The sequence below is a fragment of the Pongo pygmaeus genome, chromosome 19 (assembly GCF_028885625.2).
Source record: "Pongo pygmaeus isolate AG05252 chromosome 19, NHGRI_mPonPyg2-v2.0_pri, whole genome shotgun sequence".
Classification (NCBI taxonomy): Eukaryota; Metazoa; Chordata; class Mammalia; order Primates; family Hominidae; genus Pongo; species Pongo pygmaeus.
The window spans coordinates 69,098,087-69,124,000 of NC_072392.2; the positions used below are offsets into that span (position 1 = coordinate 69,098,087).

Here is a 25,914-nt window from a genome sequence, read left to right on the forward strand (position 1 = left end):
ATTTGTGTATTTTTTAGTAGAGATGGGGTTTCACCATGTTGGTCAGGCTGGTCTTGAACTCTTGACCTCGTGATCCTCCCGCCTTGGCTTCCCAAAGTGCTGGGATGACAGGCGTGAGCCACCACGCCTGGCCATAAATGATATTTTTTGACTCTGAAAATAAGCTCTGGGGCCTATGCCCTGGGTCTAAAGGAAATCAGACCATAGACCACTTTTCAAATTACTCATCTCTTCTGTTATATTTTCATATCTTTGAACTGGGTTTTTTTTTTTTTTTTGACAGAGTCTCACTGTATTGCCCAGGCTGGAGTGCAGTGGCATGATCTTGGCTCACTGCAGCCTCTCCCTCCCAGGTTCAAGCAATTCTCCTGCCTCAGCCTCCCAAGTAGCTGGGACTACAGGCACCCACCACCACACCCGGCTAATTTTTATTTTATTTTATTTTTATTTTTTGAGACGGAGTCTCGCTCTGTCACCCAGGCTGGAGTGCAGTGGTGCAATCTCGGCTCACTGCAAGCTCCACCTCCCAGGTTCATGCCATTCTCTTGCCTCAGCCTCCCAAGTAGCTGGGACTACAGGTGCCCACCACCACGCCCGGCTAATTTTTTTCTATTTTTAGTAGAGACGGGGTTTCACAGTGTTAGCCAGGATGGTCTCGATCTTCTGACCTTGTGATCTGCCCACCTCAGCCTCCCAAAGTGCTGAGATTACAGGCGTGAGCCACTGTGCCCGGCCAACATCTGGCTAATTTCTGAATTTTTAGTGGAGACAGGGTTTCACTATGTTGGCCAGGCTGGTCTTGAACTCCTGACCTTGTGATCCACCCACCTCAGCCTCTCAAAGTGCTAGGATTACAGGCATGAGCCACCGCACCCAGCTTGAACTGGATTTTGATGATACTTTTTTTTTTTTTTTGAGGTGGCGTTTCCCTCAGTTACCCAGGCTAGAATGTAGTGACACAAAATTAGCTTGCTGCAGCCTTGATCTCCTGGGTTAAGCAGTCCTTCCACCTCAGCCTCCCAAATAACTGGGACTACAAGTATGCCCCACCATACCTGGCTAATTTTTTAAATTTTTACTAGAGACCAAGTCTCACTATATCGTCCAGGCTGGTCTCGAACTCCTGAGCTCAAGTACTCCTCCCACCTCAGCTTCCCAAATTGCTGGGATTACAGGTGTGAGCCACCGTACCTGGCCCTTTTGATGATACTTGATGCCTGATTTGGTGCATGGTGTGAAGGGAAGGGAGTGGGAGTGGATGTAGAATCAGGTGAAGAATGTCAAAGATATTGTAGCTTATTTGCCCCCAGGGACAATTGTAGTTTTGAGGCAGACTTGAAGAAGGTAAGTGGGAACAGTGGAGAAGAAAGAAATCTCAAGTGGGGCATGAAACAGATCTTTTGGTTTATACACAGTCTCCTGGGAATGTACTCAACCAACATCCCCACTCCAGAGGCTTTCCTCTAGGAGGGGGTGCCTAGGAAAGTCAGGTGTGGAGGATGCAGACTGTTCCTACTAAGCACTGCTCTAGAAACCAGCTGGTTTCCCAAGGTACCCACATGACACAGCGGAACTAGAGTAAACTTTAATTCATTTTTCATGAAGCACCATCTGCATGCCGGTTACAGTGCTAGGTGTTATGGAGAGATGACCAAGACATACCTGCTCTCCTTAGGAAGCTGATATATTTTAGTGCAGGAGGACATTTTTTTTTTTTAATGAGAAATACCAGCCTGGATATTCCATAGTCCAAAGAGCCACATCTTCTGTCTGTCACAGTGACTCTTTAGGGATATCATAAGGGCAGGTATATTTGTTTCCTAAGACATTCCCCTGAAAAGATTAGCAGGGTCTCCCACACGTCATCAATCTCTCAGAGATAAATGTATCTAAATCCTTTTTTGTTTTTCAAAACAGCTTGATTGAGGTATAATTTATAAACCATAAAATTCACCCATTACTCATGTATAATTCTATTCTATATTTATTTATTTATTTATTTATTTATTTACTGAGACAGAGATCTCGCTCTGTTGCCCGGGCTGGAGTGCAGTGGCACAATCTTGGCTCACTGCAACCTCCACCTCCCAGGTTCAAACGATTCTTCTGCCTCAGCCCTCTAGTAGCTGGGATTACAGGCACCTGCCACCACACCCAGCTAATTTTTGTATTTTTGGTAGATGTGGGAGTGTCTTCATGTTGGCCAGGCTGGTCTCAAACTCCTGACCTCAAGTGATTCACCCATCTTGGCCACCCAAAGTGCTGGGATTACAGTCATGAGCCACCATGCCCAGCCTATTTTTATTTTTATTTTTTTGAGACAGGGTCTCACTCTGTCACCCAGGGTGGAGTGCAGTGGTATGATCATGGCTCACTGCAGCCTCCACCTCCCAGGCTCAACAGATCTGCCAGCCGCAGCCTTCCGAGGAGTTGGGACTACAGGCGTGCACCACCACACTTGGCTAATTGTTGTATTTTTTGTAGAGACAGGGTTTCACCATGTTGGCCAGGCTGGTCTTGAACTCCTGGATTCAAGTGATCCTCCCACCTTGGCCTCCCAAAGTGGTGTGATTACAGGCGCGAGCCACCACGCCTGGCCGATTCTATTATTTTTAAGTGTATTTATAGAATTGTGCAACCATCACAACATTTTAGCATAGAAACATTCCCATCACCCCAAAGAGTTCAAAAAAGTGTCCATTGGCAGGTAATCCCTGCTCCCACCTCCAGTCCTAGGCAATCACAAATCTGCTTGCTCTCTCTATAAAGTTGTGTTTCTGGACATTTCATATACGTGGAATCATATAATATGTAGTTCTTTGCTCCTGGCTTCTTTCATTTAGCATAATGTTTTCAAGGTCCATTCATGCTATAGCAAATATCAGTAGCTTGCTCCTTTTTGTTGCTGAAAAGTACTCCATCTAAGTCCTTTTTTATTTTTGATACAGAGTCTCGCTCTGTCAACCAGGCTGTAGTGCAGTGGCGTGATCTCAGCTCACGGCAACCTCTGCCTCCTGGGTTCAAGCAATTCTCCTGCCTCAGCCTCCTGAGTAACTGGGATTACAGGCATGCACCACCATGCCTGGCTAATTTTTGTATTTTTAGTAGAGACAGGGTTTCACCATGTTGGCCAGGCTGGTCTCGAACTCCTGACCTCGTGATCTGCCCACCTTGGCCTCCCAAAATAATGGGATTACAGGTGTGAGCCACCATGCCTGGTCCTAAATTCTTTTAGAAGTTATTTATGTTTTGAGGCAGCACTGAATGGGATCCAGAAGTCCTGGTCCTTTGCTTGTCTCTGATTTGCTGAATGGCCTCTGACAAGTCCTCCCCTTGTCTGGGCATCTGTTTCTAGGTCTGTAATGTGAGAGGCTGAATCACATGTAGTTTCTACTATTTCTTCCAATTGTTTGTTTAAAATCTACTTTGTATTTTTCTTAGAGTGCCATTAAGTCCAATATTCTAGAGTTTTATTTATTATTTATTTATTTATTTATTTTTTGAGATGGAGTCTCGCTCTGTTGCCCAGGCTGGAGTGCAGTGGCGCAATCTCGGCTCACTGCAAGCTCTGCCTCCTGGGTTCACGCCATTCTCCTGCCTCAGCCTCCTGAATAGAGTAGCTGGGACTACAGGTGCCCGCCACCATGCCCGGCTAATTTTTTTTGTATTTTTAGTAGAGACGGGGTTTCACCATGTTAGCCAAGATGGTCTCGGTCTCCTGACCTCGTGATCCACCTGCTTCGGCCTCCCAAAGTGTTAGGATTACAGGCGTGAGCCACCGCGCCCAGCCTATTCTAAAGTTTTAATGTCTCTGATCCTACATTTACCTTTTACCTTTTTGAAAACTTCCACCATATCATTTATTGTCAAGGATGAGAATCTTCATTTTCTTTTATTTCATTTATTTATTTATTTTTGAGACGGAGTCTTATTCTGTCACCCAGGCTGGAGTGCAGTGGCACGATCTCGGCTCACTGCAGCCTCCGCCTCCCGGGTTCAAGGGATTCTTTTACCTCAGCCTCCCAAGCAGCTGGGACTACAGGTGCACGCCACCGTGGCCAGCTAATTTTTGTATTTTAGTAGAGACAGGGTTTCACCGTGTTGGCCAGGCCGGTCTTGAACTCCTGATCTCAAGTGATCTGCCCGCCTCAGCCTCCCAAAGTGCTGGGATTACAGGCATGAGCCACCACACCCAGCTGAGAATCTTCATTTTAAAAGGGCCGCCATTTAGCAAGGAAAGTAGATGGCCACTGAGAGCAAAAGGAGACTGAAGGGGTGAATGTCAGCCAGTCTGAATGAAGAAGGAACAAGTGAGAGAACTAAGAAAGAAGACAGCATGTGGTGGGCCACAGCAAGGGACAAAATGAGTCAGAGAAAGTACTGAAGGTCAAAATCCAGGCCATCTGGCTACCCTGAGAGTAAGAGGGAAGGGACGCAGGCAGAGGGAGGCACCAAAGTGGAAAGAGATGCTGAGGGCTAGGACCCCCCCCTCCCTACTCTGTTCCCATAACCTCATTCATTCCCTCAACCCTCCTTCCCAATCCCTCTCAGGCTGCTTTGCTCCTTCAGTTCTGACCCCATTTCCTCAGGATCTTGTTCCCTGAGGAGCCAGTCCTGACATTTCAGACAGAGGCTGAGTAGAGGAGGTAGGTCGGAAAGAGACACAGTGTATCTGCGTCATCTTATTTTCTGTTTTATTATTTTGGAACTTGGAGGGGGGAGCAAAGACGTAAGCACTTAGAATTTACTAGGAAGTTTAGAGACCGTCTTCCAGGTACCAAGGAATACCAAGACTTCTCTAGTCCGCTGAATAATTGCTACTGGGTGTCATATTTTGAAGGGTAAAAATGGTGATTTGAAACTCCCATTCTTGTTGGTTCCTGTGGCATAAATGGAGGCACAGGGTGGAATTCAAGGTGCCCTGGATGTAGGCCCAGTGAGGTCCTTCAGGAGTGGAAAGTTCCTCTTGATTCAGTAGCCAGCAGGGTAAGGCTTCCCTGCTGATCCTCTGATCTGCCAAAAGTCCCCACAGCCTTTTGCCCTTGGTAGTCTCTTAGACCCTTGCAGCTTTTAAGACTTGAAACCTCACAGGGACTGCTTGGGGAATGGCTATATCTCTGACTTACCCCTGTAGGAAAAATAATGCCAATTTTCATTTATTTCTGACATTTAGCTGTGGACATCCCAAGAGCATGCTGCAGTCAAGGGCCTAAGCATTTGCTGTTGGAAACCCATAAAGCAAATAAGTCTCTTATAGATTAAAAAAAATTATTGATACACTTAGTATCTATAATCCTCTACTTTTTTTTTTTTTTTTTTTTAAGACAGTCTTGCTCTGTCGCCAAGGCTGGAGCGCAGTGGTGCAATCTTGGCTCACTGCAGCCTCCGCCTCCCAGATTCAAGCAATTCTCTGCCTCAGCCTCCCGAGTAGCTGGGATTACATGCACCTGCCACCATGCCCGGCTAATTTTTTGTATTTTTAGCAGAGACAGGATTTCACCATCTTGGCCAGGCTGGTCTTGAACTCCTAACCTGGTGATCCACCTGCCTCGGCCTCCCAAAGTGCTGGGATTACAGGCGTGAGCCACCACGCCCAGCCAGTCCTCTACTTTTGATGTTTTTGAGTGTCATCCTCTGACCCAAAGTCTCTGAAAGCAGGAACCAGGTCATGTATCCCAAATGAAATAGCATCTAGCCCAGGGCCACTTCTGCGTACAGGCTTCAAGGCCTGCTGGCTTGTGAACTTCAGCATAGGGACAATGTCTCTGAACATTATTGTCATTCAGAGCTAAGTGCCTAGCTCAGTGTCTGGCACATAGTATTCATTTCAATAAATTTGTGATGAGCTAATTAATTAATGGCAATGATGTTGATAAGCATGACAGTAAGGGCAGTGGCAAAGGTTTTGTTGCAAGTTAGATGCTTTGTAATGAATGCAAGTCATCTCCCCTTAGCAGCGCACAGCCTCCCCAAAGCCAAGGCTTCCTTCATTGGAGGAAGCAGACGGGTTAATCTTCAGATGTAGTCCTTATCCTCCCATCATGCCCATGCCAGGAGAAGCTATCAGTGATAGAGAAGAGAATAAGAGACAGCTGGTTGGACATGATACCTAGTAAGGAGAGGACCAAATTCTCCTATGCATGCCTGCCTTCTCACTCCTCCAGCTAGGATCAACTTTAGTGTCTTGCCAGCAACTTATCAGGAAAGACCATGACTTTGTGGACTCAGATGATCCATTTCTTCAGCTATACCACCTCCACTGCCTCTTTTTCTACCGTCCAGGTTCTTAATTTCTGGTACCTTGGCTTTGGAATAAAGTTTAAACACAGTATCCATGGAACCATGCACATTACTCCTCTCTCTGAGGGAAGAAAGCATCTGTACAATAATGTGTCACCTTATTTTTAGAACAAGTCTGTGAGGTTGATGGAGCAGGGATGATTCTGGCACAGAGAGAGGAAGCCACTTACCCAAAGTGTTTCAAGATCCTCATCCTAGGGCTTTACTTCTAAACACACATTGTCTGGCTCAGCCAATAAAAATCACTCATCATCTCCTAAGACTGAGAATTTACATGTTGAGGGGTCCTAACATAGTATAAGTTGTCCGACAAGAAAAGCTTTCAAAAGACCAACTAGTCTACCTTTTGCCTCTCAGGCAGGACCAGTGGTCTAGAAGTTGAGTGTTGGTTGGGAAAGCATTGAATCTGGAGTCAAAAGACCAAGGATGTAAGTCCTAGGTCTGCCATTTACTAAGATGATCTTGGGCAAGTCACCTAGCCTCTGTAGGACTTAACCTCCTGAAGAATGAGGACAACAATATCTACATTTTCTGCCTTATATGCCTATTGTGATAATTAAATGAGATAATGTATGTGAAAGCTATAAAACACCAGACAGATGTTAATTTTAACATCTTAATCAGATTTGCATCTTTGGAGACCCTTTATGTAAGATGTAAACAGTAATCCTGTGTTCTTAAGAAAATTTTACACTCATAGAGATCAGGAGCTCAGCTCTGGAGTCAGGCTACCTGGGTAATCTTGGGCATGTTACTGTATTTCTCCCAGAAGTCTCAATGAAGAGGAAATAATACCCATTTCACAAGTGTGGTCTTGAGCATTAAATAAGATAAAGTATGCATGGTACTTAACATGTACCTAGCATGGAGAAAGGAATTCAATGAATATTCGTTGCTGCCATTACTGATTTTATTAATGAAGATGTGAGGCAGGGTGGTTCAATATGATGTGTTAGAGATCTGAGCTAGGAATCAAAAGGACTCACTTCTTTGGACTTCAGTTTCACTACTTGTACCATGGTAAGAATCCATGTTTTTCCTTTTCCAGGTTGTCATGAGGATTTCTTAAAAGTATATGAAGACTTTGAACTACTTGAAATTGAGGAACAATATAAATGCAAGATATCTTTTTTCAACTGAGTTAATTAATCTTATAAAGACTGAGTTTTTAATCAGTTCATCAATTTTTGTTTATTCTTCTCTGTCTTAGGTTGTCCTCTTCATGGAAAAGTAGTACAGCATTTCTTCAATCAATTAAAAAAACAGTTCAAATGTCAGATCTTGAAGTAAATCCTTCAAAACTGCAAGAGTACACTCTTTGCAAAGAAAACCTTTCTTCGATGTGTTCCATTGCCTCAATTCATTCAGTGTATGTAGGCTAATTTTAATATTCAACCCACTCTTGAATTTCCACTTTGGGTATTATCTACTTTCAATATTTAATCCCAGAATGACCTCTCTTTGCCTCACAGCAGGCTCCCAGATTACCTCTTTTTCTCTGATTAGTTAGTATGGCTTCAGGGAATATCTTCTTTTTAACATTAAACTGGGCAAAAACAGAAATAGAAAGAAAAATCTGTAGCAAGGTCAAAAATAGAATTCACAGCTAAATATAAATCTGGAGGGAATTACTCAATTATTTGAATGGTCCCTAATCACAGACAATCCAGGGTTGATTGACTTTTGCTTTTTCCATATGTAGAACAAAATGGTTAACAAATACTAAGAGTAATATTTTTTTCTTTTGAAGCATAATACTTTTTAATAGTATCTTAAATGTTATTTTCTTTCCCAAATCCCTTTATATTATTATGTCATGTGCTTTTCACAACTGCATGCATTCTCTTTGGGGACCTTCCAGTCTCATTTTGACTTGTAAGTCAGAGAGCATTGATCTGGGAAGACCAGGATTTGTTAACGGAGTCGCGGTGCAAACTTGGGCAAGTTTTTCAGTCGCTTTGTTCCTTTCACTCTGCTGAGCTACACTTGGAGTGGACGACTCTGAAGGGAAATTCCCTGCTTCTTTTCAGAGTCCCAATTTTAATTTACAGGCTAGCAATTGTTTTTTTAAGGTTGGATCAACACCAAGTAGGGACTTGGAAACGTGGAGAAAGACAGATGTGAGTGTCACATGAGGCAAGGTCGCCACTAAATGCACAAATATAATGCAAATCACATGCAAATGATATGCAAACCTTGCATTAATTTGTAGGATCTTAGTTTGGAGCTTGTAAGTAGCACTGAGATCCTATAAGGATTTAAAACTAATGTTTTTTTAGGTTAAATTAAATGTAATACTTTTTGAAGGTATCGCTTTCTCTGTGATTCAGGGACTCAACTGTGTAAAGTTTGACACTGCTCCCTACTGCCGCCCCCAAAAATTATTTCAGTAGTGTTTGATTCCAACCTACACCCAGCGCCGCTCCCACTCCCCAGCGCAGCCTGACGTCACGTGACATTATATTTGCATACTACCTGGGACTGGGTGTGACGCTCCCGTATTCTGCGTCTTCTCATTGGTGGCGCTGGAGAACCAGCCCTCTTCTGTACAGGCCAGTCAGCAGCCCCTGGAATGTTGGAAAACCGAAGGGGGCGGTGTGAGGGTGGGGTCTTGGCTTGGATCGCTAGGCACATCGACCAATCATCCTCGGGAAAGGAAGGCTAAGCTGTGGATTGGCTGGGGTGGAAGGTCTGGGTTTCCGCAGTCCAATGACAGCTCTAGGATGAGGGGGCCGGTCCCCGCCCCGTAGAGCAGATAAGCAGCGGCAACGGGGGTTGGGGGGCTGTGTGAGGCTCGCAGTGGGGCTGAGGCAGGCAGCTGGGCGAGCCATGGCGGGGGCCGCAGCGGGCGGCAGAGGCGGAGGTGCCTGGGGGCCGGGGCGCGGAGGGGCCGGGGGGCTCCGGCGGGGCTGCTCTCCTCCAGCCCCCGCCGGCTCCCCCCGGGCTGGGCTGCAGCCGCTCAGGGCCACGATCCCCTTCCAGCTGCAGCAGCCGCACCAGCGCCGGGACGGGGGTGGCCGTGCAGGTGAGCCGGGCCTGGAGCGGGTGCCGTGGGAGGAGCCATTGGGGGAGGGGGGGCGCGTGACCGCGGGAGGGGGACGGGGAGAAGTGTGAGGGGAAAGTGGATGGGGGCGAGGGAAGAGAAGGGGGGCGTTCAGAGTCTATGAGGGCGGAGGGAGCAAGAGCGAGGAGCCGTGAAACGTGGGGAGCACCGCTGGGACGGAGTGTGCGGGGAGTCGGGTCCCGGAGGTGAGGGGAGGGACCTGGCAGATGGAGGCTGGCTTTGGGGGCGTAACCGAAAAGTGGGCAGAGGTGTCGTGTGGGGTGAGTGGAAGATGCAGGGGGTGGGAGCGAGGCGTGAGGAGGAGTGGCGCGTGGTGGGGGCGCCCCGTGCGGATGGCTGGCGCTGGGAGCAGGAGTCGGTGGGCGCTGGACGACTGCACGGGGAGGGGGAGGGGCATGGAGTAGAGCCCCGTGCAGCCATGTGTTACTTCTCCAGCTTGAGTTTGGCCCCAGCATCCCTCTCAACTGCGCTGGAGTTCCATTCTCCACCACTTCACGTGCGCTTCCCTTTATGCCACCTCCTGGAGCTGATTTCATCTCAGCCCTGTTGGACTAAGTTTAACGGCTTTTACCGTGGTGCAAATGCCACGCTCCCTACATTCTTCTCCCTGTGTCCCAGAAGTTGTATGTTCCCAGATTCTTGACCTGCTTAATATGGCTGTCTCATTCCAACCATCGTTTGTGTACGAGCATGTGTGTGTGTATGTGTGTGTATGTGTGTGTAGGGGGGGAGACCTGGGCAGTTTTGCCCCCTACCTTTCTTTCTACCCCCTCCACCCCTCTACCCACAAAGGCTGTTTTGTCCTGGGCATTGCAGCCAACGTGGCAGTGGGGTGAGGGCTACAGTCAAGTGCACGGTGGCAAGTACCCCACTTTCTGAACAGCACTGAAATGTTCTTAATAACAGCTTGATGTGGTGGCTGTGGGGAAATTAGGGAGAAGCAAACTTAACCTTGCTTTGATACTCAAATCTGTGACGGATCCCACAAATGCAAGTACTTAGGAAGGGGAAAAGGAACCTACTTGCATGAGGAGGTTGGCAATAAGTTGAAAGTGAGGCTTGCATTTGATTCACACCAGATGTGAAAAGATCATTGCACACTTCCAAACCCGGAGCCTCTACCAAATGTACAAAAGTCATGATTCCTGCCATCTTAACGGTTACTGACATTCTCTAGACCAGAGTCTCTTGAGCTTCTGATGATTACTAAGCCTAGTTACTGCACATCTCCTTCCTGCTTCTGCAGGGCTCTTACAGAAGTAGTAGCTACTACAGGGCTACTCCTTGCTAGGTAGGAATGGGATTAAGAGGATCTCTGAGATAGAAAACCCCCAAGTCTTTCTGGACTTTTCACTGTATATGTTAGCATCACATCTTGGGATGCAGAAACTTGGTCAAATCTGGTAGCAAGATGGTGACCAAGTAGTAAAAGTATGTTTAGAATCCGGTGGTGCAGAGTAAGGCAATGCCCAGACTAACTCTTGCCTACCATGAGTTATAAAGCAAACCACAAGACTACAAACCTGTTGGTTTTGTTTGGGCTTCCTTGAAACCCCGGGAAGTTGGTAGAACAAGAACCAGAACCTTAGTCACTTTCAGTGGAAAACAACAGAAAGCCTACCTCTACAGTAGCTGGAAACTGATTAGCAATCATATTTTAAGATCAGTTATTTTGTGTCTATTATAGAACTAATATTAAAGGGACAATTGCTGGTGGATGCTGTGGAAGGGGGAAGAACGTAGGTTTGGATGTCTGGGTTCATTACATGGCCTGCTCCTTTTATAGAGCCAGAGGCCCTGGGATACTGGTAGAAATGTAGGAAGCTAGAGCTCTGCATAACTTGTCAGGTGATTTAAGGCCAAGTTGGGTGGACCCTTGCTTATAGATTGGTCTGATCAATAATTTATCCACCTATTAATATCCTAGAAGTGTTAATAAGGCATTCGCCTAGTTGGTAGTTGGGGGGATTACCTGTAGATTTTCAGTATGGCAGGAGAGGGGAAAAAATAGGAGAAGAAAGTAGCCAGAGCATGTGGCCTTCTTTGTGGCCAGGCATTAGGGGAATGTACCTGGCCTCTGTTTTGGAGGCACATCAGGGCTTTTACATGTTAACTTCAGCCCACATATGTGTTCACATTATTTCCATTCCTTGCCCTTGGAAAGCACCAGAGGTGGTTTTCTCTAGGACAGTAGAGTATATGGGATAAAAGGAAACCCCTTGCAGTCATAAACCTTTAAGAGATTGGCACTGGGAGCTGGAATGCCTGGGTTTTAAATCCAGGTTCTGCCATTTACTAGTTGTGTGGCTTTGAGGAAGTTCTTTCTGTGTCTTAGTTTCCTCATCTGTGGATAATAATATCTATATCATAAGAATTAAATGAGTTAATAGATAGAAAGTGCTTAAAACGTGCCTGGCACATGAGAAGTGCTATAAAAGTATTTGCTGCTGCTTATATTATTATTCCCTCTGCTCGCCAAGGTGAGAGCACTGTTGGCCAGAGCCCATTGCCTTTTCAGGCTTCAAAGAGCAAACCCAGGTTGATCTGAAACCAGTACTGCAGGTTTCAGAATTTCAGGGCCTCCTCTTGCATTTTTATTCCCTCATCTTTTAAAATGAGCTTTCTAAACAGAGCTCTGAAACCCAGCTGTTTAAAAAGGCATGTGAGCTGTGACTGGGCTTCAGGAACAATTAAGTGTCGTCACTGTTTCTCTTGCACATCTCAAAGTGATGTAACGCTCAGGGCTGTGCAGTTATCTCCCCACCACACATCCTGCTGTGTTCTTGACAAGATATATTAGACCTCGTGAAAACGGTTATGGTGTAAAGAGCAGGATTTGCCTTCTGCAACCATTCATCCGTAAGGTATGTCTTCGTAAAATGAGGAATGGCTTCGTTTTTATGAACGTGGGCTAGGAGTGAGGAAGGCTGAAGAGAGTGGAGAGAAAAATGAAAGATAACTCTAAAAAAGCTAAGAGCCATTATTGGGTAGTAGAAACCTAAGATAAATTTCTCACTGCAATTCTCCCTTAAATTAAATTCTCTTTTGTGTCTTATCTCAGTTAGAGGCTGCTAACTTTTGTGCTCTTCCAGGACCATGATGAAGGACAAAATAGGACTAGGAGGTGAATTGTTCTGGGTTCCAGTCTTACCTATCTTGTTTAGCGTGTCTGTCTGTATGTCCCTAAAATGAAGATAATGTTTAATCTAGCTTTGCAAATTATTTCTCCAGTGGACCAGCCCCACTGGGACCAGCTGGGTGCTAGGGAAGCTAAATGCTGCCTTGGCACCTCCTCTGACCACCAGAACCTTCTTTAACTAGGGATTGGCAGTTATGGTCTACAGGCCATATCTGGCCCTGGGCCTATTTTTGTAAATAAAGTTTTATTGGAACCAGCCACACTGCTTCATTTAAATATTGTCTAGGGCTGCTTTTGTGCTGTGGGTGGTGGAGTGAAGAGTTGTGATAAAGACTGTAGGGCCCACAAAGCCTAAAATATTTACTATATGTCACTTTACAGAAAAGTTTGCCAACTCTTGTCTCAAACAGTGTACCTGTTTTTCCTATATAAATATCAGTTTCAAATGTGTGTAATATAAACCTCAGAATTCTAAGGGGGTAAAGAAAACAAACAAGCCTGTAGTCTCACTCATATTTTAAGGCAAAAGAAAAGAGGGTCACCTGCTTCCAGTCAGTTCTCAATCTTTGTAGAACATCATCATGTGTGAATCCAGCCTCTCCACCCCCACCATTGTCAGGTGATGTGTTCAGTAGACATAAGCTAATTTGAATTTACATAAAAGCTTAACTGTTAGGCAAATTTGCCCCCTTTCCTCTCTTAACCCATTTCCCTCAACCTGACAACCCACAACTGCGGTGAACACATTTCAAAATCAGATGGAAATTACTTTAGGCTTATCTCCTGTTTTGAATTTTTCTCATTACCTTTTATTTTTCTGAACAAATTATGGAGAGCTGGCAGTAGTCATGGTTGCCCTAAAATATTGGCTTCCCCACGGGGACATAAGAAGGGTAATTTATATCAAATATCGATTAGGTTCCCCAGGATGGCTGTTTTGTGAATATGAGGCTGCAGTGCTTATATTATTAAATTATTAAACTCCTTTCTTTGCAATGCTTTGAAAACTTATTTCTTGGGGGATAGGTGTTTAGATAGGTCTGGAACCATAAAAAGGAGGTTGCATATTAGAGACCCTAAGAGAAAGCCCTCAGCAAACTGGTCCATGTGGCTACTGGTGCCAGAAACAGCCTGGAGATTAGAAGAGATTTCCAACCTTTCTATGCCAAGGCATCATCTTGCTATAATGAGGCCTGGGGGTGTAGTTAAAACCCTTTAAGAGCTACAATTCCCCTTCTAAAACCTGTGACTGAGGCAACTTCTGTTTGGGAAGCATTAAAACACCAGACACTTCCTAGCCCAACATTGCTAACTGTTGCTTTTGACAGCTTTGCCAGCACCAGGCACATACATGGTCAGCAAAATGCACTGCTGAAGCATCTGACTCTTAAATGTTATCACCAGTGATGACATCCTTGAATTTGGGGGCTAGCTGCTTAACTGCTTTATCTCTTTGGTACCCAAAGGAGTGTGAGTCCATGTGTTCTTCAGTATTTTGGATAGCAAAGGATTATATAGTACGAGAAGGTCTCACTTATATAACGTAGAGCTAAGAGATCTTAAACCATTTGAGGTCAGTGTCAGAGGGGTGAGAACAACAGTGGGCTGTGATGGCAAGAGGACATTGTTCTCTCACATTCTAGACATAGATAGATCTTTAGAAAGTTGGAAGCAGTAATGCAAAACTTTCATAGTGATGGTGCTAATTTGGGTGTTACCACAGTGGTTGGTGGGCTTTAATAGCCAAGAGAACACTATGCCTGTATTTTCTGCTGAATTCAGTTTATTTTGAATGGTGTGATGGGCATCAAGGCCACACTATTCCTTGATCTTAGAAGAACTGTTAGAGCATCTTCCTCCAGATTCTTAGATGACTCACGTAGAGCCTTCCTCCTGCTAAAGGATTCAGACTTTCGGGTGTGGCATGTTCTGAGGGGCAGGTCTGGTTATGGAGTTCTTACTGACACTATCACGTTTGACTTAGCTCAAGTGTTCTGACTAGACCTGCCTGGGCTTACCCTTACTCCACAGTTTGGAGCCCTTTTATTTTATTTATTTATTTATTTATTATTTATTTTTTTTTGAGACAGTCTCACTCTGTCACCCAGGATGGAGTGCAATGGCACGATCTCGGCTCACTGCAACCTCTGCCTCCCAGGTTCAAGCAGTTCTCCTGCCTCAGCCTCCCAAGTAGCTGGGACTACAGGCACCCACCACCATACCTGGCTAATTTTTGTATTTTTAGTAGAGACAGGGTTTCACCATATTGGCCAGGCTGGTCTCAAACTCCTGACCTTGTGATCCACTCGCCTCAGCCTCCCAAAGTGCGGGGATTACAGGCGTGAGTCACCGCACCCGGCCTATTTATTTTTTGGAGACGGACTCTCACTCTGTCACCCAGGCTGGAGTGCAATGGCATGATCTCGGCTCACTGCAACCTCCACCTTCAGATTCAAGTGCTTCTCCTGCCTCAGCTTCCCAAGTAGCTGGGATTACAGGCACGCACCACCATGCCCAGCTAATTTTTTTGTATTTTTATTAGAGACGGGGGTTTCACCATGTTGGCCAGGCTGGTCTCCAACATCTGACCTCAGGTGATCCGCCCGCCTTGGCCACCCAAAGTGCTGGGATTACAGGCGTGAGCCACCACACCTGGCCCTGGAGCCCTTTTAAAGCAGTGGAAAGGAAAACTTTGGGTGTCGCTCCCAGTTCAGAGCAAAGGTAGATGCTTACCAGAGAGTGAGTTAGTGAGAGTGGACAGTCTCTTCTTGGGTTAGTAAGCTCTGCCATCCTTTGAGATGCATGTTACCCTTCTTTGTCACAAAAGTGGGAACAGGGAAGAATGGAAGCAAAGAAAGGATGGGTGGGAAATCTGGTCAGTTTCCCCCCTTTGTCTAGGTTCAGTCTTCACAGAGGGCTCCATTATTTGGTTTGCAGGATATGAATTAACCAAACATTAGCCAAATCTACTCACATTATTAGGTCAAAAACAAATCCTGATCTCAGAAAGGGAAGAGTTGTGGATGATATTTGAAATTTCTAAGTTGTCTGTGCCCCAGTTTTCTCCAGTCGTGTGGAGCTCATGAAGGGGCCGTTGTTGGCAACAGCTGGCTGGTGGGAGGTTCTCATAACAGCTGGCTGCTAGTGTTCGGGCTCAGCTTGTGGTCCCCACCAAACCTCCTGGTTTGGAAAACTCTGCCTGGCACTGTGCTTTCTCCTCAGGGTCACTACAAAGCTGAATGCCGAGCCTTGCAGTCATTTAAATGCTTCCACTCAGGCCCACATACGCCTCGATTGACCCTTACTGTGTGGGAGCACTGCAGCTAATCAAGGGTGGCTTTAATGAACTTAAAAGAATGCTATCGAAGTATTTCATAATAGAAAAACTTCAAGTCCAGGCCCTGGGGGACCTGGAACTGAAGTCCAGGCCATGTACAGACATTTACCCTGCCCTGCTCAGTCATACAGGTTTGTGGATTTGCTCAGGAGCCCCCGAGAGTTGCTGGGGGAGTGGGGGACAGATGGAGTGCCTTTAGCTCAGTTCTGCCTACACATTAGCAGTTTGAGCTCCCAGCTCCCCAATAAAAGGGGTGGAGGCTGGGGGAGGCCTGGGAAGACTCGGAGGGTTTTGGTTGCTCTGAAGCAGCTGGCCTGTGATCAAGGGTTGAGGAGTTTTCTCTCAGAAACTGTCTGAATGTGGCTTCTTAGAGGATGGATGGTATTTGACAGAACAAATCTGTAGGTTTGGGGTGCCTCCTTGCTCTCTCTTTTTTTTTTTTTTTTTGAGGCAGAGTCTCATTCTATAGCTCAAGCTGGAGTGCAGTGGCGCAATCTCAGCTCACTGAAACCTCCACCTCTCTGGGTTCAAGCAATTCTCCTGCCTCAGCCTCCCAAATAGCTGGGACTACAGATGTGTGCCACCACGCCCAGATAATTGCTGTATTTTTAGTAGAGGTGGAGTTTTACCATGTTGGCCAGTCTGGTCTCGAACTCCTGACCTCAAGTGATCCCCCTGCCTTGGCCTCCCAAAGTGCTGGGATTACAGGTGTGAATCACCACGCCTGGCTTTTGTCTCTTTTTTTTTTTTGAGAGACGGGGTCTTGCTCCGTCACCCAGGTTGGAATCCAGTAATGCCATCATAGCTCACCATAGCCTCCTGGGCTCAAGCCATCCGCGGGGTGTCTCCTTTCTGACTCTGAATTCTCTATCTTGTAAATGAAGGATGACTTTTCCAGGGAAGCCATGTTTGTTAGGGGGCAGCCTAGTTCACCCCCAGCTCTGCCACTTGAGTCTCTTATTATCTGATCCTAAATGAAGTCATGCAGGAGAGCACCAAGGTATTACCTCCTCAAAGGTCAAAGGAAGGATTAATGTGCAACTCTAAAAGTAGATTGCTAACACATCCATAAGTGAATAAAATATAAATTCAAGCTGGAGGAGGCAAAGAATGAAGAAATACTCAGTGTTTGGTGAGGTTAATTAGAGAAAACTACTGGGATGTTTTGAATAGGTTTTAAAAAAAAGTGTCAATATATTATTCTCCCTAAGGTTAAATTAAGTTTTTACTCTCTCCTTTCCTTTCCCTTTCAAAAGTGACATTGTTTCACCTTGTCTAGTCAGCTATATTCCTTATTTTTCTCAAACCTCTTGAGTCCCTTCTGCCGTATACTGGAAATTGTGTGCCTGCCTTTTTAAGAGTAGGCACCTCACGTTTCAAGTTCAAGTGCAATGGAACTCACCCTGCAGCTTGAACAGATTTGAGTGTTTTTGCAGAGGGAGGGCCAGGGCAGATGGGGAGTGTCATGCTCAATAAATACTTGTTGGATTGAGTTGCTGGGAAGGCAGCAGAGTGGGGAGAGTAAGCCACACCTCCCCCAGGCTCACTCAGAATGGTCTTTCCCACTTCTGGTCCCCACATACTGTTCCCCCTCTATAATACCTCTCTTCAGCTACTTACAAGGCAAAACCCCCCGAAGTGTTAGTATTCTCTCTTTCTTTAAATCACTGGTCTCCTATTCATCCTGGTCATTGGGCTTGAAGCCCAGTTGGTGGCAAAGACGTGGCATTTCCATAGATGTCATTGCTAGGCCTGTAGGTTCTTTTCCCAACACACTTATAGCTAGAGGGTGAGCTTGGGCAGTTACCAGGTCGATCCATGGAAACAGCCAATGTGTAGGATTTTGCTGTGATTTTGTTAAAAAGCCAGACTGCCTGGCTTTAGGCTTTGAAGTGGGTATGGTGAGAGGCCAAGGAGACCAAGATGAATGCTAACTGTCTTTTCCCTCCAGGTAGATTTTTGCCAACTTCCTAGTAGTGTTCTGTGTAGCAAGAAGATGGAGGAAAACAAAATCTGGATCAGTGGCTTTTCTAGACCAAGGAGGAGAATTATCTGTTGGCCCTAGGATGGCTTCAGAGGTGTGATTAGGCTGAAAGTGCCCCTCTCCCAAGCCAGCCACCATCCTGTGATAGCAGGCACTGCTATTTCTCCTCCCACCAACCACCAGATAGGGAAGTGCAAGAAAGATGCTTGTTACCACTTCGCAGGCCCTGGACACTTACACTGTTGTCCACAGAGTCTCTGTTCCCTGCCTTGAAGGTTGCCAACCATGTGTCTGGTGGCTTAGTGAAAATGGCTTTTTTTTTTTTTTTTTTTTTTTGAGACGGAGTTTCACTTTTGTTGCCCAGGCTGGAGTGCCATGGTGCGATCTCGGCTTACCCCAACCTCCACCTCCCGGGTTCAAGCGATTCTCCTGCCTCAGCCTCTCGAGTAGCTGGGATTACAGGCATGCACCACCATGCCCAGCTATTTTTGTATTTTTAGTAGAGATGGGGTTTCTCCATGTTGGTCAGGCTGGTCTCGAACTCCCGACCTCAGGTGATCCATCCGCCTCAGCCTCCCAAAGGGCTGGGATTACAGGTGTGAGCCACTGTGCCTGGCCGAAAATGGCTTTTTTAACCTGCCCAGCTGGGTGTAAGTTTGAACAGAGTGAAAATGTGATTGGGAGCATAGGCAGCTTATCTTATCCCCTCTTCCCTCCCCTCCTTCTCCTCTCTACCCCACACTCCCTTCCCTTTAAGAGTTTGCTGTGCTTGGCCGGGCACGGTGGCTCACGCCTGTAATCCCAGCACTTTGGGAGGCCAAGGTGGGTGGATCATGACGTCAGGGATCGAGACCATCATGGCTAACACAGTGAAACCCCGTCTCTACTGAAAATACAAAAAATTAGCCGGGCGTGGTGGCGGGCTCTTGTAGTCCCAGCTACTCAGGAGGCTGAGGCAGGAAAATGGCGTGAACCCAGGAGACAGAGCTTGCAGTGCGCCGAGATGGCGCCACTGCACTCCAGCCTGGGTGACAGAGTGAGACTCCATCTCAAAAAAAAAAGTAAAAAAAAAAGAGTTTGCTGTGCTCTGTGCATGTCTTGTCGCCCACGTGGCTTTGGGAAAACCACTCCTGATAACACGTGCACTCCCTGCCCCACAGCGGCAGGCTGGTGGAAAACTTGCCACACAGCCCCTGTTTGGGGTTTGTCTTCTTAACTCCTGCCCATCAGATATGACATAAGCCAGGGGTGGGGTTGGGGTGGGAGTGTATAGCATTTGGCATGATAGAGGGGATGCAGCCAGAGGGCTTTCACAATATGACATAGTCTGGATTTAGCAACTGGGGAGAGAAGGGCTATGTGAACCACATCCATGGGCGGTGTGCACATCTTAATGCTGAGAGCAGCACCTGGACTCTTTCTTATCGGAATCTGGAGTAGTTCTGTGTTGACAGAGGAAGACAAAAACAGCTGCTTCTGTAGAAAGAGTCTCTGAATCTCAACTCTAAGAGGCCCGAAAATTCACCTGTATTTTTCAGGGAAATGGAGAATATAGATAGCATTAGGTTTTTTGTTTGTTTGTTTGTTTGTTTTTGAGACAGAGTCTCACTCTGTTACCCAGGCTGGAGTGCAGTGGCGCAATCTCTGCTGACTGCAACCTCCACCTCCCAGGTTCAAGTGATTCTCCTGCCTCAGCCTCCCGAGTAGCTAATTTTTTAATTTGTAATAGAAACGGGGTTTCACCATGTTGGCCAGGCTGGTCTCGAACTCCTGACCTCAGGTGGTCCAACCGCCCCAGCCTCCCAAAGTGCTGGGATTACAGGCGTGAGCCACCGTGCCCGGCCTTCATTAGTTTTGACAATATGTTCCATTTGTTTAGCTCTGTGGTGCTTCTGATGGGAACTCTCAAATGTTTTTCGTGCATCTTCACAACAGTCCTGCAGGTGCAGGTGGCATTTCATTGTTTTTGCAGATAAGGAAACTGAGGCCCAGAAAGGAAGTTCTTGTCCAACACCAAATGACTAATAAACCCCTTTTGCTTAATTAGGCAAAGGGCATTTCCCACATATTCGGAAAAAGTCTGTTGTGAATTTTGTCTCAGGCTGGTATCCACTGCCACCTGCCCAGCACACCTCCAGCATTTGTTTCTCCTCTGTTTATATACCTGTATTCCAGGAGCAAAGATCCATTTGTTAAGCTAAGCAAAAGAGAATTGGGGCCGGGTGTGGTGGCTCACACCTGTAATCCCAGCACTTTGGGAGGCCGAGGCGGGCAGATCACTTGAGGTCAGGAGTTTGAGACTAGCCTGGCCAACATGGTGAAACCCCATCTCTACTAAAACTACAAAAATTAGCAGGGCGTGGTGACACCTTCCTCCAGTCCCAGCTACTTGGAAGGCTAAGGTAGGGGAATCGCTTGAGTCTAGAGGCGAAGGTTGCAGTGAGCCAAGACTGCACCACTGCCCTCCAGCCTGGGTGACATAGTGAGACTCTGTCTCAAAAAAAAAAAAAAAAAAAGGATTGGAAACTGGGCTGGAAAGAAGTCTGTTTCTTCCTTTAGCACCCCAAGGTGACTATCCACACCATAAATACTCACTTGGTATGGGTAGTTGGAAGATAATGGTTACTATTAATACATTATTATATATGTGATATGGTGGTGGCTTTTGAGTGTTTCCAGCTGGTTTGAGATAATGCCATTTCCATGTGGAATGAGTAGCTAACCAGGGACAGATAGGACATAGGAGGCAGACCAGATTTTTCTGCCTCTGTGGGGTGGTCATGGTTACTGAGCTTGAGGCAAGGCCATGTTAGGGAGACATGTGAAGATGGATCTTACAGGAAAAGGTTTCTTATGTGTGATGATGTGAAACCCAGAAAAGCACCTGGGAATACATGTGGGTGATGCGTTCCTATGGCAGGGGCAGGGGTAGATGCAAGTGGCATTGTGCCATGATAATAGCTTAGTACTCTCTGTAAGGGACCCCCAGTGTAACCATCCCCCTACTTCTAGTGGGAAAGAAGCTTGGGGGGCGCAGGATCTGTCTGAGCATGTCTCCCTCTCCTAGCTTTAGGTTAACTGAAAGTGGAGTCATTGTAATGTATGATAGTGCTCTTCCGAAACAGGCATGTGCCCAGTAAGGGAAATAGCAAGGCCTTGAACTCTGGGAGAAAGCTCCATCTAGGGACTACGTATCGCGGAGAATTGACTTCTTAGAGGTTATCTAACCCTCCAAGTAGATTACAAGCCACTCTTACCTCCAAAGCATACTCTGTATAGAATTTTTTTTTTTTAATAGAGATGGGATCTCACTGTGTTGCTCAGGCTGGTCTCAAACTCCGGGGCTCAAGTGGTCCTCCTGCCTCAGCCTCCCAAAGTGCTGGGATTGCAGGCGTGAGCCATTGCATCTGGCCTAGAAGTCTTTTTATTTTATTTATTTATTTTTTTGAGATGGAGTCTCACTCTGTTGCCCAGACTGGAGTGCAGTGGTGCAATCTTGGCTCACTGCAACCTCCATCTGCCGGGTTCAAGCAATTCTCCTGCCTCAGCCTCTTGAGTAGCTGGGATTACAGACACCCGCCACCATGCCTGGCTAATTTTTTTGTATTTTTAGTAGAGACAGGGTTTCACCATTATTGGCCAGGCTGGTCTCAAACTCCTGACCTTGTGATCTGCCCACCTCAGCCTCCCCAAGTGCTGGGATTACAGACGTGAGCTACTGCGCTGGCCCAGAAGTCTTTAATATTCTAGTAACCGTATGCTGTGTGAAACCTTTCTTTCTTGTTTATTTATTTATTTATTTATTTTTGAGACCGAGTCTTGCTCTGTTGCCAGGCTGGAGTACAGTGGTGTGATCTTGTCTCACTGCAACCTCCGCCTCCCTGGTTCAAGCGATTCTCCTGCCTCAGCCTCCCGAGTAGCTGGGACCACAGGCGCATGCCACCATGCCCAGCTAATTTTTGTATTTCTTAGTAGAAGTGGGGTTTCACCATGTTGACCAGGATGGTCTCGATCTCTTGACCTCGTGATCCACCTACCTGCGCCTCCCAAAGTGTTGGGATTACAGGTGTGAGCCAGCGCACCCAGCTTTTTTTTTTTTTTTTTTTTTTTGGAGACAGAGTTTGCTCTTGTTGCCCAGGCTGAGTGCAATGGCGTGGTCTCACCTCACTGCAACCTCCGCCTCTTGGGTTCAAGCGATTCTTCTGCCTCAGCCTCCCAAGTAGCTGGGATTACAGGCACACGCCACCACACCAGGCTAATTTTTGTGTTTTTAGTAGAGACAGGGTTTCGCCATGTTGGCCAGGCTGGTTTTAAACTCCTGACCTCAGGTGATCCGCCTGCCTCGGCCTCCCAAAGTGCTGGGATTATAGGCATGTGCCATTGTACCCAGCTGAAACCTTTCTTTCCTAGTTATTTCCCAACTTCACAAGGTAAAATCCCATTACAACAAATATTACAAAAATGCTTCTGTATGATAAAGCTGTTTCCATGGTTCATATAAATACTTTGTTGTTTTTTGTGGGGTTTGTTGTTTTTAAAAAAGTAGTAACTAATAATCTTATATACCAAGCATTTTTTCTGGTACCTGTTCGTGTAATAACTCATCCTTTCTTGAGATGGAGTTTTGCTCTTGTTGCCCAGGCTGGAGTGCAGTGGCACAGTCTTGGCTCACTGCAACCTCTGCCTCCTGGGTTCAAGCGATGCTCCTGCCTCAGCCTCCCGAGTAGCTGAATTACAGGCGCATGCCACCATGCCGGGCTAATTTTTGTATTTTTAGTAGAGACGGGGTTTCACCATGTTGGCCAGGCTGGTCTCGAACTCCTGACCTCAGGTGATCCGTCTGCCTTGGCCTCCCAAAGTGCTGGGATTACAGGCGTGAACCACCATGCCCGGCCAGTAATAGCTCATCTCTAAAGCAGGAACACCTGAGTGCTTGCTGTTTGCATTGTAGACAAAGAAAAAGGAACAGAGCTGTGGAACCATCACCAAATAGCATGCCTCCTTCGCTTTCTCTTCATCTTGATGCTCACCTCCTCCAATAGGTCCCTGTTCTTTTCAAATAGAACACCACACAAGGAAACCCAACGAAGGAAAGTGTGTGTGTGTGTCTGCATGTGAGTGTGTGTCTTGCGTGTGGACATGTGGGTGTGTTTGAGCATGTGTAAGAAAAAGTGCATGTGAAGAAAGCAAACAGTAAAGCAAATGGGGCAGCTGTTAATAGGCGAATCTGTGTAAAGATTATATGTGTGTTCTATGTACTGTTCTTATTCTTGCATCTATAAATTTGAAGTTATTTCCAAATAAGATACTTAACACATGGATATATGTGAGACTAATTTGACTGCACTAGGAGTTCTCTGGAATGGAAATTTTCTTCTACATCCTGATAACATATCTTACTCTCCCCATTTAACAGATGGAGCAACTGACACCCAGAGAAGTTAAGTGATCAGTCTGAGTTCACATAGCACATTGGGGTGGAAGCAGGATGTGGGCCCAGGTATTGACCATTATAGTAGGCCACCTCTTAGGAGACCATAGCTGGTCCTTACTACTCTAGCTGGACCAGGTTGGCATCAGATTCTGAGAGCTGATTGGGTGCCCACTGCTGTGTGTCCCAGCCCAGTCCATGCCTCACATTGACCCAGCAGTGGAGTCAGCAGGGTTGCAGCTATATGCTGAAGCACACTGAGCATATTCAGGATGGCCAGGAACCTTCTAGAGAAACTGCTTCCTTAGGCTAAGAAACACTCTCACTGTGTACTGTGTTCTGCCCTCAACTCTCTCCATTTCTTTTTTTTTTTTTTTTTTTTTTTGAGACGGAGTCTTGCTCTGTCACCAGGCTGGAGTACAGTGGCGCGATCTCGGCTCACTGCAACTTCCGCCTCCCAGGTTCAGGTGATTCCCCTGCCTCAGCCTCTCGAGTAGCTGGGACTACAGGCGCGTGCCACCATGCCCGGCTAATTTTTTGTGTATTTTAGTAGAGATGGGGTTTCACCATGTTGGCCAGGATGGTCTTGATCTCCTGACCTTGTGATCCGCCTACTTTGGCCTCCCAAAGTGCTGGGATTACAGGTGTAAGCCACCGCACCTGGCCTTCATTTCTTAAAATACATGAAAATGGAAGGCCCTGCTGCGCCAGAGCCATGGGGGACTATTACCTCATATATATATAGTCAAGATCTGAGGGAAAAAGGAGTGGATTTGGTTTACAAAGTGATGCCAGGTATAGGCCTAGGCCAGACAGCTTTCTTCTGCTATGTACCAGTCGATTGGTTGTACCCACCGCCTTGTGAGTGAGCAGGTTGCATGGTTCAGTGCAGCACATTGTATCAAGTAGGTCAGGAGTTACAACTTCATGCACAAAGAGATGGCTCATTTTTAGTCATTGAAAACCTTTCATTAACCACAGGGCCCAAGGAGGGGTGGATCTGGTAATCATTGCTAAGCAGACAGAGCTAGAGGTTCAGACACTGCCGCTCGTGTGCTGGCCCCTTTCCTCTCACACCAAACCACATGTTATGCATCTGTTTGTACTCCTTGAAGGCCCTTGAATTATTCTCGTCATTTTTGCTTACTGATGTTTTCCCCCAGCTGTCAGAGTTGGGGGTAAGTGAATGAATGTGTCCCACTTGAATTCTTAACATAGAGAAAACATTTTCCTGAAAATCTTTAGTTTTAGAGTGCATCCTTTATCTGAAATGCCTACCTGTAGGTACCTTAGACTTAATTAATCCTGACCATGGTTAAGTTGTCATCAAAATATTTTTTTTCAGGGGCCCAGCTAGTTGTATGAAACAGATCCATGAGCACTTACTATATTGTTACCCCAGCTTATATACTTAGATTGTTTGTCCTTAGGCAGGGATGAAGTTATACGCACTGCCCCCACCGTTCTCTTGATTCCTCAGGCTCTTTCCTCCTCTAACGTAAGTGCCCGGTAGTTGACAACCAGAATCAGGGCAAGATGTAGGAGGATGAGAAGAGGCTGCCCTCAAATTCCTGTTGAGTTGTCTGAAGCTTAGAGATGTGTGTTGGAGCTGCTGTGCAAATGGCAATGCTGTCTGCTCAGAGAGGACCATGATAACTGAGCCTGGACCTTCTAGTTTTTGGAGGTTTGGTTAGGACTTACTGGTAATTAATGTACCAGTGTTTCCCTGGATCAATTTTTTTTGCTTCATGAGGATAAGCCTTTTTACTTGAGTATAAAAGAAGGTGACATTACTGTTAAGCATCCCTGATTTCAGAACAGATCCAAAGCCTATCATATACAGGGGAAGAGGGTATAACTTACCTTCCAGTGGTGTTGCACCCACTCCTCTGCCTCTGGAAGCACAGGAGAGGCGACCTCATAAGCATCCTTCTGATATGAAGCCTTCAGCATATATTGAGGGTAGAAGGAATCTTTCCAATATGATATCTTCAACACTCTTTCTGGAAGGGCCATCTAATCTTGCTTTTCAGACTGGGTTTACCCTGGAGGCACTACATAACCTTTGAGCTTCCCTTAGGAAATCAGAACAACCAGCAAGACCAGGGCTTCAAAGCAGGGTCTGCCCTGGAATGTTGCCCAGTGCACTTTGGGGTTCTTTCACAGCTAGAGCTCAGCATGGGAATTTGCCACTGAGTTGAGGTTTGTTCCAAAATATCAGGGCCCGGGCAGGGAACCACTAGATGGGATGTTGTGGTCTCTTAGGTATCTCCCCTTTTTGAAGCTGGGGGCATGAAGTAGATAGAGCTTGACTAAGGAGTTGGAGATGATCAGAGAAGACTTTCTGCAAGTGGGTTGAGATGGTTCCACAGATTTTCAAGGATGCGGGGGGTTGAGAAGAATAACTGTACTAGGATCTTTGATCCTGAAGGCAGAGCAAATTTATTACTGTGACCTTTCTAGCCCTGAGGAACTTGAATAATTGTTCCTTATAAGTGCCCCCCAACTTCCTCCCCATAGCCCAGAGCAAAATGAATCAGTCAGGGTTAGGAGCAGAGGGTCCTGACAGAGTCCAACCTAGTGAGCTGTAGCGAGAGAGCAAACCTGCCCTCTGAGTGTTCATGTCTACTTGATGGTTACTCCCAGCTTGCCCAGTCAT

At 46.3% G+C, this 25,914-nt stretch overlaps 1 protein-coding gene across 3 annotated transcripts in view; it reads left to right on the top strand.

Moving 5' to 3' along the window:
- The first annotated feature begins 9,078 nt into the window (after positions 1 to 9,078).
- Positions 9,079 to 25,914, top strand: part of FAM117A (family with sequence similarity 117 member A) — a 53,839-nt gene continuing 37,003 nt past the window's right edge. Inside the window, exon 1 of one of the 3 annotated variants that reach the window (XM_063655929.1) lies at positions 9,079 to 9,325. In XM_063655929.1, the coding sequence (XP_063511999.1) occupies positions 9,130 to 9,325 (196 nt within the window). In that variant the 5' untranslated portion in view covers positions 9,079 to 9,129. The remainder of the gene's footprint in view (positions 9,326 to 25,914) is intronic. The other 2 variants (XM_063655928.1, XM_054456538.2) reach the window with 2 other exon arrangements.